This window comes from Ornithorhynchus anatinus, chromosome 1 (genome assembly GCF_004115215.2).
Source record: "Ornithorhynchus anatinus isolate Pmale09 chromosome 1, mOrnAna1.pri.v4, whole genome shotgun sequence".
Taxonomy (NCBI): Eukaryota; Metazoa; Chordata; class Mammalia; order Monotremata; family Ornithorhynchidae; genus Ornithorhynchus; species Ornithorhynchus anatinus.
Genome location: NC_041728.1, coordinates 180383423 through 180400460, shown reverse-complemented (window position 1 = coordinate 180400460; position 17038 = coordinate 180383423). Strand labels below are relative to the sequence as shown.

Below are 17038 nucleotides of genomic sequence, written 5' to 3'. Positions count from 1 at the left end.
AATAATACTATAATTATTACTACGCCATGCCACTTCTCAACTGTCCTCTCCCAAACGCTTAGTACAGTGTTCTGCACACTGTAAACGCGCCATAAATATGAGTGAGTGAGTGAGTGGGAGAACCCGGACGAAGGGGAACTCAGGTTTTTCTTTCTTGTCCGATCCTGCTTCCCCGCCTCCTCTCCGGGATGCCTTCCTCCCCAAGGCCCCCTCCCTCCCAGGGCCTCAGTTTCCCCCCATCCTCCTTCTTCCCCTACTGGGACCTCACTCACGGCTCTCCTTCCTTCCTTTCTGCCCCTTCCTGCCGGATCCCAATCCCCTTGGGGTCTTTTGTATTCCCTTCCCAGCCTTCCGGCCCCTGGGGCCCTCTTCCCCTTCCCGGCACCTGCCCTGACTCCATATAATAATAATAATAATGATAATGATGATGGTATTTGTTAAGTGCTTACTATGTGCCAGGCACTGTACTAAGCACTGGGGTGGATACAAGCAAATCGGGTTGGACACGGTCCCTGTCTCGCATGGAGCTCACAGTCTTCATCCCCCTTTTACAGAGGAGGGAACCGAAGCCCAGAGAAGTGAAGTGACTTGCCCAAGGTCACCCGGCAGACAAGTGGCAGAGCTGGGATTAGAACCTGTGACCTTCTGACTCCCAGGCCCCGGCTCTTGCCACTGAGCCACGCTGCTTCTCTAGAATAAATGCCGCTTCATTAACTTAACAAGAAACCATCATCATTATTATTATTATTATCATCATTAGTTGGTGGCAGTCAAAAGGACCTGGGTTCTCATCCCAGCTCCACCACCTGTCTGCTGTGTGACCTTGGGCCAGTCACTTCACTTCTCCGCACCTCGGTTCCCTCCTCTGTAAATTGGGGATTAAGGGTGAGAGCCCCAGTGGGGGACAGGGGCTGTGTCCATCCAGCCTGATTAATTTGTATTTACCCCAGCATTTAGAACAGTGCTTGGCACATTCATTCATTCAACATATTTATTAAGCGCTTACTGCACGTAAGCATTACCTATGTAAGCACTGTACTAAGCGCTTGGGAAAGTACAATATAACAGTAAACATTGACAATCCCTGCCCACAGTGAACTCACAGTCTAAAGGGAAGTGCTTTGTGGGCAGGGATTGTCCCTATTTGTTGCTGAATTGTATTTTCCAAGTGCTTAACTCAGTGCTCTGCACACAGTAAGCACTCAATAAATACGATTGAATGAATGAATGAAAACATTCCACTGCTTTCTTTTTTTTTCCAATTGTATTTGTTAAGCGCTTGCGATGTGCCGGCCCTGTAATGATAACGATTGTGGTATTTGTTAAGCGCTTACTGTGTGCCAGGCACAGTACTAGGCGCTGGGGTGGATATAAGCAAATTGGGGTGGAATCAGTCCTTGTCCCACTTGGGGCTCACGGTCTCTATCCCCATTTTACAGATGAGGTAACTGAGGCCCAGAGAAGTGAAGTGACTTGCCCAAGGTCACGCAGCAGAAAATAATAATAATAATGTTGGTATTTGTTAAGCGCTTACTGTGTGCCGAGCACTGTTCTAAGCGCTGGGATAGATACGGGGTAATCAGGTTGTCCCACGTGAGGCTCACAGTCTGTATCCCCATTTTACAGATGAGGTAACTGAGGCCCAGAGAAGTGAAGTGACTTGCCCACAGTCACACAGCTGAGAAGTGGCAGAGCCGGGATTAGAACCCACGACCTTCTGACTCCCAGGCCCGGGTCCTGTCCATTCTCCCTACTAAGCGCTGGGGTAGATCAATCGATCAATAGTATTTATTTAGCACTTCCTGAGTGCAGAGCCATGTATTAAATGCTGGGGAGAGTTGTCAAGCTAATCAGATTGGACCCAGTCCCTGTCCCACATGGGGCTCACAGTCCTAATCCCCATTTTACAGATGAGGGAACTGAGGCCCAGAGAAGTGAAGTGACTCACCCAAGGTCACAAAGCAGACAAGCGGCAGAACCGGGATGAGAACCCAGGTCCTTCTAGGCCGTGAGCCCATTATTGGGCAGGGATGGTCTCTCTCTGTTGCCGAATTGTACTTTCCAAGCGCTTAGTCCAGTGCTCTGCACACAGTAAGCACTCAATAAATACGATTGAATGAATGACTCCCAGGCCTGGGCTCTAATAATGTTGGTATTTGTTAAGCGCTTACTATGTGCAGTGCACTGTTCTAAGCGCTGGGGTAGACACAGGGGAATCAGGTTGTCCCACGTGGGGCTCACAGTCTTAATCCCCATTTTACAGATGAGGTCACTGAGGCACAGAGAAGTTAAGTGACTTGCCCACAGTCTCACAGCTGACAAGTGGCAGAGCTGGGATTCGAACTTGTGACCTCTGACTCCAAAGCCTGTGCTCTTTCCACTGAGCCACGCTGCTTCTCTGCCATACTGCTTCTCAAGCTGCTTTTAACTATAAATTACTTAATTATTCGTATTAATAGACTGTAATCTCGTTTCGGGCAGGGAATATGTCCACTAATTTGTTATATTGTGCTCTCCCAAGTGCTTAGTACAGTGCTCTGCACATAGTAAGCAATCAAGAAACATGACTGATTGATTGATTGATTCTCAAGACTAAAAAATAAATAAACAAATGGTGGTATTTGTTAAGTGCTTAGTCTGTGCAAAGCACCATTCTAAGCGCTGGGGGATACAAAGTGATCAGGTTGCCCCACGTGGGACTCACAGTTTTAATCTCCATTTCACAGATGAGGGAACTGAGGCACAGAGAAGTAAAGTGACTTGCCCAAAGTCACACAGCTGGCAAGCGGCGGAGTCGGGATTAGAACCCATGACCTCTAACTCCCAAGCCCGGGCTCTTTCCACTGAGCCACACTACTTGTCTGCTCTGTGACTGTGGGCAAGTCCCTTATTTACCTGAGCCTCACTGACCTCATCTGTCAAATGGGGATGGAGACGTTGAGCCCCACGTGGGAAAGGAGCTGCGTCCGACTGGATTAGCTTGGATCCACCCCAGTGCTTACCACAGTGCCTGGCACATAGTAAGCGCTTAAAAATACCACAGTTATTATTCTCTGTGCCTCAGTTCCCTCATCTGTAAAACAGGGATTAAAACTGTGAGCCCCACGTGGGACACGGACTGCATCCAACCAGAACAGCTTGAATCCACCCCAGTGCTTAGAACAGTGCCTGGCACAAAGTAAGCGCTTAACAAATACCACCATTATTATTATTATTCTCTATGCCTTAGTTTCCTCATCCATGAAACAGGGATTATAATCGTGAGCTCCACATGGGACATGGACTGTGTCCAACCAGAATAGCTTGAATCCACCCCAGTGCTTAGTACAGTGCCTGGCACATAGTAAGCGCTTAACAAATGCCACAATTATTATTATTATTCCCTGTGCCTCAGTTCCCTCATCCGTAAAACACGGATTAAAACCGTGAGCTCCACACGAGACATGCACTGCGTCCAACCAGAATAGTTCGAATCCACCCCAGTGCTTAGTGCAGTGCCTGGCACATAGTAAGCACTTAAAAATACCACAGTTATTATTATTCTCTATGCCTCAGTTCCCTCATCTGTAAATCGGGGATTAGGACTGTGAGCCCCATGTGGGCCAGGAACTGCAGCTGATCACAGATTAGCTTGAATAATGTTGGTATTTGTTGGTATTTGTTAAGCGCTTACTATGTGCAGAGCACTGTTCTAAGCGCTGGGGTAGACACGGGAATCAGGTTGTCCCACGTGGGGCTCACAGTCTTCATCCCCATTTTTTACAGATGAGGGAACTGAGGCACAGAGAAGTAAAGTGACTTGCCCACAGTCCCACAGCTGACAAGTGGCAGAGCTGGGATTCGAACTCATGAGCCCTGACTCCAAAGCCCGTGCTCTTTCCACCGCGCCACGCTTGAATCCATCCCAGCGCTTAGTACAGTGCCTGGCACATAGAAAGTGCTTAACAAATACCCTAATTATTATTATTATTCCCTGTGCCTCAGTTCCCTCATCTGTAAAATGGGGATTAGGACTGTGAGCCCCATGTGGGACAGCGACTGCAGCTGATCACAGATTAGCTTGAATCCATCCCGGCGCTTAGTACAGTGCCTGGCACATACTAAGTGCTTAACAAATACCCTAATTATTATTCTTCTTCTGGACCTCAGTTCCCTCATCCGTCAAACGGGGATTAGGACTGTGAGCCCCACGTGGGCCAGGGACTGCAGCCGATCAGATTAGCTTGAATCCTCCCCGGCGCTTAGAGGAGCGCCTGGCATGTAGTAAGCGCTGAACAGAGGACTAGAAATAAAAGGAGCACGGAGAGGAGCGCCTGGCATGTAGTAAGCGCTGAACAGAGGACTAGAAATAAAAGAAGCAGCACGGAGACTCTGGAAAGCCCCGGGGCCGGAGGCGAATGTGGGGGACGGAAGTAGCCCCAGGAGAGCGGGACCGAGGCCATCCTGTTTTGCAACTCCTCAGAGTCTGGGCCTGGAGGAGCTGGGTCAACTCGGGACGGTCAGAGCGGAGGGGGACACTGCCCTCTCGCAACCCAAGGAGCCCCCGACAAGAGGGTGGAATGATCACAATAATCATGATAATCATAATAACTGGAGAAGCAGCGTGGCTCAGTGGAAAGAGCACGGGCTTTGGAGTCAGGGCTCATGAGTTCGAATCCCAGATCTGCCACTTGTCGGCTGTGTGACTGTGGGCAAGTCACTTAACTTCTCTGCTCCTCAGTTCCCTCATCTGTCAAATGGGGATGAAAACTGTGAGCCCCATGTGGGACAACCTGATTCCCCTATGTCTACCCCAGCGCTTAGAACAGTGCTCGGCACATAGTAAGCGCTTAACAAATACCAATTAATCACGGCGGGAGCATTTGGGAAGACTTATGACGTGCCACCAGGCACCGCACGGGGTAATAATAATAATCATTATTATGGTACTCCTCGTCATGGGTTCTCAACCCGGCCCTGCCACTTTTCTGCCGGGTGACCTCGGGCAAATAATGTTGGTATTTGTTAAGCGCCTACTATGTGCGGAGCACTGTTCTAAGCGCTGGGGGAGAGACAGGGTCATCAGGCTGTCCACGTGAGGCTCGCAGTCTTCACCCCCATTTTACAGATGAGGGAACTGAGGCCCAGAGAAGTGAAGTGACTTGCCCACGGTCACACAGCTGACAAGTGGCAGAGCCAGGATCACTTTACTTCTCGGGGCCACAGTTCCCTCATCTGTAAATAATGAGAATGATGGTATTTGTTAAGCGCTTACTATGTGCCGGGCACCGTTCTAAGCGTTGGGGTAGATACAGGGTCATCAGGTTGTCCCACGTGGGGCTCACAGTCTTCATCCCCATTTGACAGATGAGGGAACTGAGGCACCGAGAAGTGAAGTGATTTGCCCAAAGTCACACAGCTGACAGGTGGCGGAGCCACGACCCAGGGAGCCCGGGCTTGGGAGTCAGAGGTCATGGGTTCGAATCCCGGCTCTGCCACTTGGCAGCTGGGTGACTGTGGGCAAGTCACTTCACTTCTCTGGGCCTCAGTTCCCTCATCTGTAAAATGGGGATTAACCGTGAGCCTCACGTGGGACAACCTGATGACCCTGTATCTACCCCAGCGCTTAGAACAGTGCTCCGCACATAGTCAGCGCTTAACAAAGACCAACATCATTATTATTATTATTAGAAAAAAGAGACATTCCCTGCCCACAGCGAGCTGACAGTCTAGAGGGGGAGACGGAGAGGAATAGAAATCGATAAATGAGGGATGTGGACCTAAGTGGTGCGGGGGCTGGGACGGGGGGATGAAGAAAGGGAGCGAGTCAGGGCGACGCAGAAGGGAGGGGGAGATGAGGAAAAGCGGGGCTTAGTCTGGGAAGGCCTCCGGGAGGAGGCAGGCCTTCCTCACCTGCAAAATAGGGATTCGATACCTGGTGGGTTTTTTGTCTGTTTTGTTTTTAATGGTATTTGTTAAGCACTTATTAAGGGCCAGGCACCGTTCATTCACTCTTTCCATCGTATTTATTGAGCACTTACTGTGTGCAGAGCACTGGACTCGGCGCTTGGAAAGTAGACTACAGCAATAAAGAGAGAGAATCCCTGCCCACAACGGGCTCCCGGTCTAGAGGAGGGGAGACGGACAGCAAAACAAGCAAACGGGCATCGGGGTAAATAAATAGAATGATAATTATGTACGTATATACATAAGCATAGAGAAGCAGCGTGGCTCAGTGGAAAGAGCCCGGGCTGGGGAGTCAGAGGCCCTGGGTTCCAATCCCGGCACCGCTGCTTGTCAGCTGGGTGACCATGGGCAAGCCACTTCTCTGGGCCTCAGTGACCTCATCTGCAAAACGGGGATGAAGACCGTGAGCCTCACGTGGGACAAGCTGATGACCTTGTATCCCCCCCAGTGCTTAGAACAGTGCTTGGCACTCATTCGTTCAATAGTATTTATTGAGCGCTTACTATGTGCAGAGCACTGGACTAAGTGCTTGGAATGGACAATTCAGCAACAGACAGAGACCATCCCTGCCCAGCGTCGGGCTCACGGTATAGAAGGGGGAGACAGACGGACAACGTAGTAAGCGCTTAACAAATACCAACATTATTATTATACATGAGTGCTGTGGGGTGGGGATGGGGGGGAAGAGCAAAGGGAGCGAGTCGAAGTGACGCGGAAGGGAGGAGGAGCAGAGGGAAAGGGGGAGCTCAGTGTGGGAAGGCCTCTCGGAGGAGGTGAGCTTTAAGTAGGGTTTTGAAGAGGGGAAGAGAATCGGTTTGGCGGAGGTGAGGAGGGAGGGCATTCCGGGACCGCGGGAGGACGTGGGCCGGGGGTCGACGGCGGGATAGGGGAGACCGGGGGACGGCGAGGAGGTGGGCGGCGGAGGAGCGGAGCGTGCGGGGTGGGCGGTGGAAAGAGAGAAGGGAGGACAGGTAGGAGGGGGCGAGGGGATGGACGGCCTCGAAGCCCAGAGTGAGAAGTTTTTGTTTCGTGCGGAGGTTGATAGGCAACCACTGTTTTAAACACTGTGGGGTAGATTAAAAAGTAATGAGGTTGACCTTCCCTAATTAAGTCCTCCCTCCCCCCGCTCACTTTCCCTTCTGCGTCATCTCTGCGCTCGGATCTGTGACCTTCGGACATTTGATATTTCTCTACCCCAACCCTACGGCACTTGCGTACAAATCTTTAAATTCTTCATTATAAATTACTTATTCATCCGGAGTAACGTCTGGCTCCACCTCTAATCTGTAAAGTCATTATAGGCAGGGAACGTTCCTGCTAAATCTGTTGGATTGTCCTCTCCCAGGCGCTTAGATCAGTGCTCTGCGCTGGCTAAATACCACGGCTTGATTTATTGACACCGTCCCTGTCCCCCATGAGGCTCACAGTCTCGATCCCCATTTTACAGACCAGGTAACTGAGGCACAGAGAAGTTAAGTGACTCGCCCACTTGGATTGTGAGGTCCAGGGGAGATGGGGACTGTGTCTTATTCATTCAATAGTATTTATTGAGCGCTTACTTTGCGCAGAGCACTGTATTAAGCGCTTGGAATGTACAAATCGGTAACAGATAGAGACAGTCCCTGCCCTTTGACGGGCTTACAGTATCTACCACAGTGCTTGGCACATAGTAGAGCCCGGGCCTGGGCGTCGGCAGGACCCGGGTTCTAATCCCAGCTCCGTCACGTGCCTGCTGTGTGACCATGGGCCAGGCACTTCGAGAAGCAGCGTGGCTCGGTGGAAAGAGCCCGGGCTTGGGAGTCAGAGGTCGTGGGTTCTAATCCTGACTCCGCCACTTGTCCGCTGGGTGACCTTGGGCAAGTCACTTAGCTTCTCTAGGCCTCAGTTACCTCATCTGTAAAATGGGGATGGAGCCTGCGAGCCCCATATGGGACAATCTGATGACCTTGTATCTACCCCAGCGCTTAGAACAGTGTCATTATTATTAGTATTACTTCATTTCTCTGGGCCTCAGTTCCCTTTTCTGTAAAATGGGAATTAAGAGCACGAGTCCTCCGTAGGACAGGGACTGGGTCCAATCTGATTAACTGGTATCTACCCCAGTGCTTAGAACAGTGCTTGGCTCATAATAAAAGCTTAACAAGTACCATAATTATTATTATTATTATAGTAAGTGCTTAACACATACCACCATTATTATTCTTTTTATTAATTCTGATGGCTAGAAGGGAGACTTCTTACTTCGGATAAGGGGGAGACGCAAGAGTGGGGAGGGCCTGCTGGATGGAACACGGGGCTGGGAGTCAGCGGGCCCTGGGTTCTAATCCCGGCTCCACCGTTTGCTGCGGGAGCTTGGGCACGTCGCTTCGCTTCCCTGCGCCTCAGTTCCCTCATCTGTAAATGGGGATGAAGACTGTGAGTTCCCACAGGAGCTACCCCAGCACTTAGAACGGTGCTTGACACATAGTAAGCGCTTAATAAACACCATCATTATTAGTAGCATTATTGATAAACGACTGGTAGGTGGAAGAGGGGCTGAGACCAGGAAGGAGATGAGGAGCCCAGAAGCTCCAGCGGGCCTCTCCGGGCCCTCCCCGGCCCCCGCTCACTGCAGATGTTGTCGGTCAGTCAGTCGATCGTATTTATTGAGCGCTTACTGTGCGCGGAGCACTGGACTAAGCGCTTGGGAGAGGACAGTACAGCAATAAACGGACACATCCCCTGCCCACGACCAGCTTGGCATCGGAAGGCCTGGACTGAGGAGAGCAGGAGGATGCGGGGAAGGAGGGGTTAACCACAGAGGTCAGAGAGGAAGGGGAAGCGGGTTGGGGGGCTGACTGGGGGTGGGGGGAAGGGGACAGGGAGGGGATCCCCAGGACACTTTCCTTTCTCCACCCGGGGGCCTGGGCACCGATCTGCGAGAGCGGGTGCGGGGGATGCCCCGCCAGGGAAGGGCACCGGGGGCTCAGAGCGGGTAGGGCCGGGAAGGGAAGGGGGCAAACCCTCGTCCGAGCGGCATCGGCTTCCCCATACCGGCCGCCCCCCGCCACGCCATCTGCGGATGCCCATCTCCCCTTCCCCATCTCCCCATCCCCCCCATGATAATAATAACTGTGGTATTTGTCGAGCGTTTACCCTGTGCCAGACACTGCAGATGTCCACTTCCCCACCCCCCCATCCCATCTCCAGATGGCCACCTCCCCACCCCCCAACCCTTCTCCAGATGTCCATTTCCCCATCCCTCATCCCAGCTGCAGACGCCCTCCCCTCACTCCCCCATCCCCCCCATTTCCCCAGCCCCAGATATCCATCTCCCCGAGCCATCTGCGGATGCCCACTCCCCCCATTTCCTCATCCCCCCCCATCTCCCCCTCCCCAGATGTCCATCTCCCCGTGTGTCCTCTGCAGATGCCCCACCCCCCCCCATTTCCCCCTCCCCAGATAGCCATCTCCCCGTGCCATCTGCGGATGCCCACTCCCCCCATTTCTCCCTCCCCAGATGTCCATCTCCCCGTGCCCCCTGCAGATGCCCCTCGCCCCCCCCCGGCCGTCCATCCCCCCCGCGCCCTCTGCAGATGCCCCCTCCCCCGCCCCGTCCCGGGGAAGCCCGAGCGCCGGCGGCACCGACCCGATCCGAAAGAGCAGGCTGTGGGGTGGCGCCATGGGCGGGGTGGTGCCCGGGGGCTCCGGGCGGCGGCGGTGGGCGGCGGCGACGGCGGCGGCCGGGGGCAGGACGGGCAGCAGCAGGAGGAGGAGGAAGAGGAGGAGGAGGCCCAAGAGGAAGAGGAGCAGCAGGAGCGGCGGCAGCAGCGGGGCCATGCCGCCCACCGGAGCCCAGAAGCCGGGGGGCGGGGCGGACGGGGGCGGGGCCTCGGGGGAGGGGGCGGGGATGCCATGGGCGGGGATGCCGTGGGCATGGTGACGGTGGGCATGGTGACCGTAGGCATGGTGACGGTGGGCATGGTGACCGGGGAGCCAATGAGAGGTGGGACCCGGATCCAAGACCTCCCCCTCCCCACCTCCCCGCCCCCGGGACCAGAGGGGCGGGGCCACGGGGCGGAGGGCGGGGCTCCGGGGAACCAATCAGGGACAGGGGGCTGGGGGCGGGGCCACGGGCCGGAGGGCGGGGCTCCGGGGAACCAATGAGGGGCGGGGCTCGGACCCAAGGGGACCACGTGATCTGAGGGGGGGGCCAGGAACTAAAGGGGCGGGGTCAAGGTGTGAGGGGCGGGGCCAGGAGCCGGAGGGCGGGGCTCTGGGGAACCAATGAGAGGCAGGGACAGGGTGCGAGGGGCGGGGCCACGGGCCGGAGGGCGGGGCTCCGGGGAACCAATGAGGGGCGGGGCTCGGACCCAAGGGGACCACGTGATCTGAGGGGGGGCCCAGGAACTAAAGGGGCGGGGTCAAGGTGTGAGGGGCGGGGCCAGGAGCCGGAGGGCGGGGCTCTGGGGAACCAATGAGAGGCAGGGACAGGGTGCGAGGGGCGGGGCCACGGACCGGAGGGCGGGGCTCCGGGGAACCAATGAGGGGCGGGGCTCGGATCCAAGGGCACCACGTGGCCTGAGGGGGCGGGGGACGGGAACTAAAGGGGCGTGGTCAGTGTGTGAGGGGCGGGGCCCGGAGCCGGAGGGCGGGGCTCCGGGGAATAATAATAATCACGTTAGTATTTGTTAAGCGCCTACTCAGTGCCAAGCACTGTTCTAAGCGCTGGGGAGATACCAGGTGATGAGGTGGTCCCCCTTGGGGCTCCCAGACTTCATCCCCATTTGACAGATGAGGGAACTGAGGCCCAGAGAAGTGAAATGACTTGCCCAAAGTCACTCAGCTGTCAGGTGGAGGAGGCGGGATTCGAACCCACCACCTCTGACTCCCAGGCCCGGCCTCTTGCCACTCAACCACGCCGCTTCTCTACTACTAGGGGGGCGGGACCAGGATCTGAGGGGGCGGGGCCTGGACCTGAGAATGATGGCATTTGTTAAGCACTTACTATGTGCCGAGCACTGTTCTAAGCGCTGGGGTAGATACAGGGACATCAGGTTGTCCCACTTGAGGCTCACAGTCTTCATCCCCATTTTACAGACGAGGGAAGTGAGGCCCAGAGAAGTGAAGCGACTTGTCCAAAGTCACACAGCTGACAGGTGTCGGGGCCGGGATTAGAACCCATGACCTCTGATTCCCGAGGCCGGGCTCTTGCCACTGAGCCATCCTGGTTCACTAAGGAGACCTTGGATTCTAATCCCGGCTCTGCCAAGTGCCTGCAGTGTGACCTTGGGCAAGCCACTTAACTGTTCTGTGCCTCAGTCGCCTCATCTGTAGAATGGGGACTCAATATCCATTCTCCCTCCCCCTTAGGCTGTGAGCCCCGCATTTGACAGGGACTAGATTAGACTGGAAACCCGTCGATGGGCAGGGACTGTCTCTATCTGTTCCTGAATTGTCCATTCCATGTGCTTAGTCCAGTGCTCTGCACATAGTAAGCGCTCAATAAATACTAATGAATGAACTATGACAGCATCATCATCTTCATCATCCCCCCCTCTCAGCCCTACAGCACTAATTCATTCATTCATTCATTCATTCATTCATTCATTCATTATATTTATTGGGCTCCCACTGCATGCAGAGCACTGTATTGAGAGCTTGGGAGAGGACCATATGACAATAAACATATTCCCTGCTCACAGTGAGCTTACAGTCTAGAGGTGGGGGAGACAGAAATGAATAGAAATAAAAAATGACAGCTAGGCACATAAGTGGTGGGGGGGGGGGGTGGATAGCACAGGGAGCAAAGTCAGGGTGATGCAGGAAGGAGTGGAAGACGAGGGAAAGTGGGGCTTAGTCTGGGAAGGCTTCTTGGAGGAGGTGGGCCTTCGAAAAGGTTTTCATTCATTCAATAGTATTTTTGAGCGCTTACTATTTGCAGAGCACTGTACTAAGCGCTTGGAATGGACAAATAGGTAACAGATACAGTCCCTGCCCTTTGACGGGCTTACGGTCTAATCAGGGGAGACGGGCAGACGAGAACAATGGCAATAAATAGAGTCAAGGGGAAGAACATCTCATAAAAACAATGACAGATAAATAGAATCAGGGTGATGTACATCTCATTAAACAAAATAAATAGGGTGATGAAGATACATACAGTCGAGCGGACGAGTACGGTGCTGAGGGGGTGGGACGGGAGAGGGGGAGGAGCGGAGGGAAAGGGGGGAGAAGAGGGTTTAGCTGCGGAGAGGTGAAGGGGGGGTAGAGGGAGCAGAGGGAAAAAGGGGGGAGCTCAGTCTGGGCAGGCCTCTCGGAGGAGGTGAGCTTTAAGTAGGGTTTTGAAGAGGGGAAGAGAATTAGATTGTCGGAGGTGAGGAGGGAGGGCGTTCCGGGACCGCGGGAGAACGTGGGCCAGGAGTCGACGGCGGGACAGGCGAGACCGGGGGACGGCGAGGAGGTGGGCGGCAGAGGAGCGGAGCGTGCCGGATAGGCAGGAGAATGAGAGAAGGGAGGTGAGGTAGGAGAAGGCAAGGGGATGGACAGCCTCGAAGCCCAGAGTGAGGAGTTTTGAAGGGGGGACGAGTCATCGTCTGTGGGATTAGAGGAGGGAGGGCGATCCAGGCCAGAGGCAAGACGTGGGTCAGGGGTCGGTGGCGAGACAGGTGAGATGGAGGCCCAGGGAGGAGGTGGGAGGCACCAGAGGAGCGGAGTGTGCGGGCTGGGACGGAGAAGCGAGGTGAGGGAGGAGGGGGTCATGTGATGGACGACTTTAAAGCCGACGGCGACGAGTTTTTGTTTGATATGGAGGTGGATGGGCAGCCACTGAAGGGTTTTGAGGAAGAGCGGGTGATGTGCCCAGAACGTTTTTGTAGACAAATGATCCGGGCAGCGGTGTGAAGTATGGGGACTGGTGGAGGGAGAGACAGGAGGCCGGGCGGTCAGCGAGGAGGCTGATGCAGTCATCCAGGCGGGAGAGGATGACTGACTGGATTGACGTGGTAGCACTTTGGATGGAGCCGGGCGGGAGGATTGTAGCCACGTCGTGAAGGTGGCACCGACAGGATTTAGTGAGGGATTGAAAATGTGGATTGCATGAGAGAGAGCACTCAGGGAAAACACTCAATAAATAAGATTGACTGACTGACTGACTTACTATTGATTGAGCCTGACAGTGTGCAGAGCACTGTACTAGGCCCTTGGGAGAGGACAAACCAATCCCGCCCCCAAGGAGTTCACAGTCTAGAGAAACTAATTATCTTGTCCCTACCCCAGTGCTTGGACGTTGACCCCGGTCCACATCCTACCGCTGTCCTGGAAAGCCCTCCCTCCTCACATCCGCCAAACTAACTCTCTTCCCCTCTTCCAAGCCCTACTGAGAGCTCGCCTCCTCCAGGAGGCCTTCCCACACTGAGCCCTCCCTTTCCCTCCGCCCCTCCTCCCCTCCCCATTCCCCCCTCCCTCCCTCTGCTCTCCCCCTTCCCTTCCCCACAGCCCTTGTGCATATTTGTATATATGATTTATTACTCCATTTTATTAATGATGTCTATATCTATGATTCTATTGATCTTGATGGAATTGACACTTGACTACTTGCTTTGTTTTGCTGTCCGCCTCCCCCGTTTAGACCCTGAGCCCGTCGTTGGGCAGGGATGGTCTCTATCTGTTGCCGAATTGTGCTTTCCAAGAGCTTAGTACAGTGCTCCGCACACAGTAAGCGCTCAATAAATACCACTGAATGAATGAAAGTAAGGGCTTTACAGATGCCAATATTATTATTATTAATTACTGGCTAGGATGGTGACAAGAGCAGAGAAACTGTGGTCCCAGGGAAAAGGAGCACTTAGTACAGTGCTCTGCACATAGTATGCGTTCAATAATAATAATGTTGGTATTTGTTAAGCGCTTACCATGTGCAGAGCACTGTTCTAAACGCTGGGGTAGATACAGGGTAATCAGGTCATCCCACATAAGGCTCACAGTTAATCCCCATTTTACAGATGAGGTCACTGAGGCACAGAGAAGTGAAGTGACTTGCCCACAGTCACACGGCCGACAAGTGGCAGAGCTGGGAGTCGAACTCATGACCTCTGACTCCGAAGCCCAGGCTCTTTTCCACTGAGCCACGCTGCTTCCCTGATAAATACCACTGAATGAATGAAAGTAAGGACTTTACGGATACCGATATTATTATTATTAATTACTGGTTAGGATGGTGACAAGAGCAGAGAAACTGTGGCCCCAGGGAAAAGGAGTACTTAGTACAGTGCTCCGCACACAGTAAGGCTCAATAAATACCACTGAATGAATGAAAGTGAAAATTCCAATATTATTAGTATTATTAATTACTGGCTAGGATGGTGACAAGAGCGGAGAAACTGTGGTCCTAGGGAAAAGGAAGAGGAGAAGGAGGAGGGAAAGAGGTGGCGGAAAGGGTTGTCCTCCCCCTTTTTGGCCGAAGCAGCAGTGGCTGCTGACATTCAATAGCAGTGAGACAGTGACAGTGACACCGAGGTCACAGCAGAGCTGGTCCTCCTCCCCCACCCTGTTTCCGGCCCTTTGGAGGGCAGAGACCTCATCATAACTCCTAGCTCCTAGACCTCATCCCCTTTTAAGGTAAAAAACCTGGGGTCAGCGAGGGGACGGGACTCTCGTTTTATTATTAATAATAATAATAACGGCATTTGTTAAGTGCTTCCTATGTGCCAAGCACTGTTCTACTGTGAGCCCGTCAGTGGGCAGGGATTGTCTCTATCTGTTGCCAAATTGTCCATTCCAAGCGCTTAGTCCAGTGCTTTGCACAGAGGAAGTGCTCAATAAATACTACTGAATGAATGGGGTAGATACGAGGTCATCAGGTTGTCCCCCGTTCATTCATTCATTCAGTAGTATTTATTGAGCGCCTACTGGGTGCAGAGCACTGGACTAAGCACTTGGAATGGGCAATTCGACCCCAGATAGAGACAATCCCTGTCCAGTGACGGGCTCACGGTCTAGAAGGGGGCGACAGAAAGCAGAGCAAAGCAGAACAAAACAAAACAAGACAACATCATCAAGATAAATAATAATGTTGGTATTTGTTAAGCGCTTGCTATGTGCCGAGCACTGTTCTAAGCGCTGGGTTAGATACAGGGTAATCAGGTTGTCCCACGTGAGGCTCACAGTTAATCCCCATTTTACAGACGAGGTAACTGAGGCACAGAGAAGTGAAGTGACTTGCCCACAGTCACACAGCTGACAAGGGGCAGAGCCGGGATTCGAACTCATGACCCCTAACTCCCAAGCCCATGCTCTTTCCACTGAGCCACGCTGCTTCTCTACATAAATGGAATCAAAGGGATGTACACCTCATTAACAAAATAAACCAGGTAATAAATAATGTATGCAAATGAGCACAGGGCTGAGGAGAAGGGGGAAGAGCAGAGAGGGGGAGGGGAGGGAGAGCAGAGGGAAAGGGGGGGCTCAGTCTGGGAAGGCCTCCTGGAGGAGGTGAGCTCTCAGTAGGGCAATAATAATGATGCTTACTATGTGCCAAGCACTGTTCTAAGCACTGGGGGAGATACAAGGTTTTCAGGTTGTCCCACCAGGGGTTCACAGTCTTCATCCTCATTTTCCAGATGAGGTAACTGAGGCCCAGAGAAGTGAAGTGACTCGCCCAAAGTCACACAGCCGTCAAGTGGCGGAGCCGGGATTAGAACTCAAACCCCTCTGACTTGCAGGCCTGAGTTCTTTCCACTAGGCCTCCCCGCTTCTCCTGTGCCCGGAAGCCCCCGGGAGGAGACGGGAGGCTAGCAGCATGGCATAGTAGAGGAGCAGCTTTGCCTAGTGGGTAGACTCCGGGCCTGGAAGTCAGAAGGTCATGAGTTCTAATCCCGGCGCTGCCACTTGTCGGCTATGTGGCCTTGTTTAGGTCACTTCACTTCGTGGCTCAATGGAGAGTCCGGGCTTGGGAGTCAGAGTTCATGGGTTCAAATCCCGACTCTGCCACTTGTCAGCTGTGTGACTGTGGGCAAGTCACTTCACTTCTCTGTGCCTCAGTTCCCTCATCTGTAAAATGGGGATTAACTGTGAGTCTCATGTGGGATGACCTGATGACCCTGTATCTACCGCAGCGCTTAGAACAGTGCTCTGCACATAGTAAGCGCTTAACAAATACCAACATTATTATTATTATTCTCTGCGCCTCGATTCCCTCATCTGTAAAATGAGGATGAAGACTGTGCGCCCCATGTGGGACAGGGACTGTGTCCTATCCCGCTTGCTTGTATCGACCCCATCGCTTAGTACAGTGCCTGGCACACAGAGTAAATGCTTTGCAAATACCAGAATTGTTATTATTATTATCATTATTATTTCTTCACACTCACCCCCACCGCTGCCGGGGGGCTTGGAGAAACTCAGGGATGAAGTGGCCTGTCGCAGGCTTGGTCCCCCGTGATCGTCCTTGGTGGCCCTGACTGTCCCGCCTCTGTTCCGCCTCCCCTCCGGACTCCAACGCGAGGAGGGCACCCGCACAGATGCCAACCCTGCCCCCTCACCCCCATCCCAGCCACCCCTGGGCACAGTCTAGAGACAGAATTGCTCAGTAGAAAGAGCCCGGGCTTGGGAGTCAAGAGGTCATGGGTTCTAATCCTGACTCCGCCGCTTGTCAGCTGTGTGACTTTGGGCAAGTTGCTTTACTTCTCTGGGCCTCAGTGACCTCATCTGTAAAATGGGGATGGAGGCTGTGAGTCCCACGTGGGACAGGGACAATGTCCAACCGATTTGCTTGGATCGACCCCAGCGCTTAGTACAGTCCCTGGCACATAGTAAGCACTTAACAAATACTCCAATTATTATTATTATGAGACTGTGAGCCCCATTTGGGACAGGGAGTGCGTCCAACGGGATTAACTTGATTCGACCCTAAGACAAGTCTCTTCACTTCTCTGGGCCTCAGTTTCCTCATCTGTAAAATGAGGATAGAGACTGTGAGCCCCACGTGGGACAACCTGATCACCTTGTATCCCCCCCCCCAGTGCTTAGAACAGTGCTTGGCACACAGTAAGCACTTAACAGATACCATTATTGGAGAAGCAGCATAGTTCATTGGAAAGAGCCCAGGCTTGGG

The 17038-nt window shown here is 53.3% G+C and overlaps 1 protein-coding gene across 1 annotated transcript in view; it reads right to left on the bottom strand.

The window, feature by feature from the left end:
* LOC100086475 (probable hydrolase PNKD) overlaps positions 1-9672 on the bottom strand; it is a 31999-nt gene extending 22327 nt beyond the window's left edge. The window contains exon 1 of the mRNA XM_029068141.1: positions 9575-9672. Within this exon, the coding sequence (XP_028923974.1) occupies positions 9575-9609 (35 nt within the window). The 5' untranslated portion in view covers positions 9610-9672. The remainder of the gene's footprint in view (positions 1-9574) is intronic.
* Positions 9673-17038: the final 7366 nt, after the last annotated feature.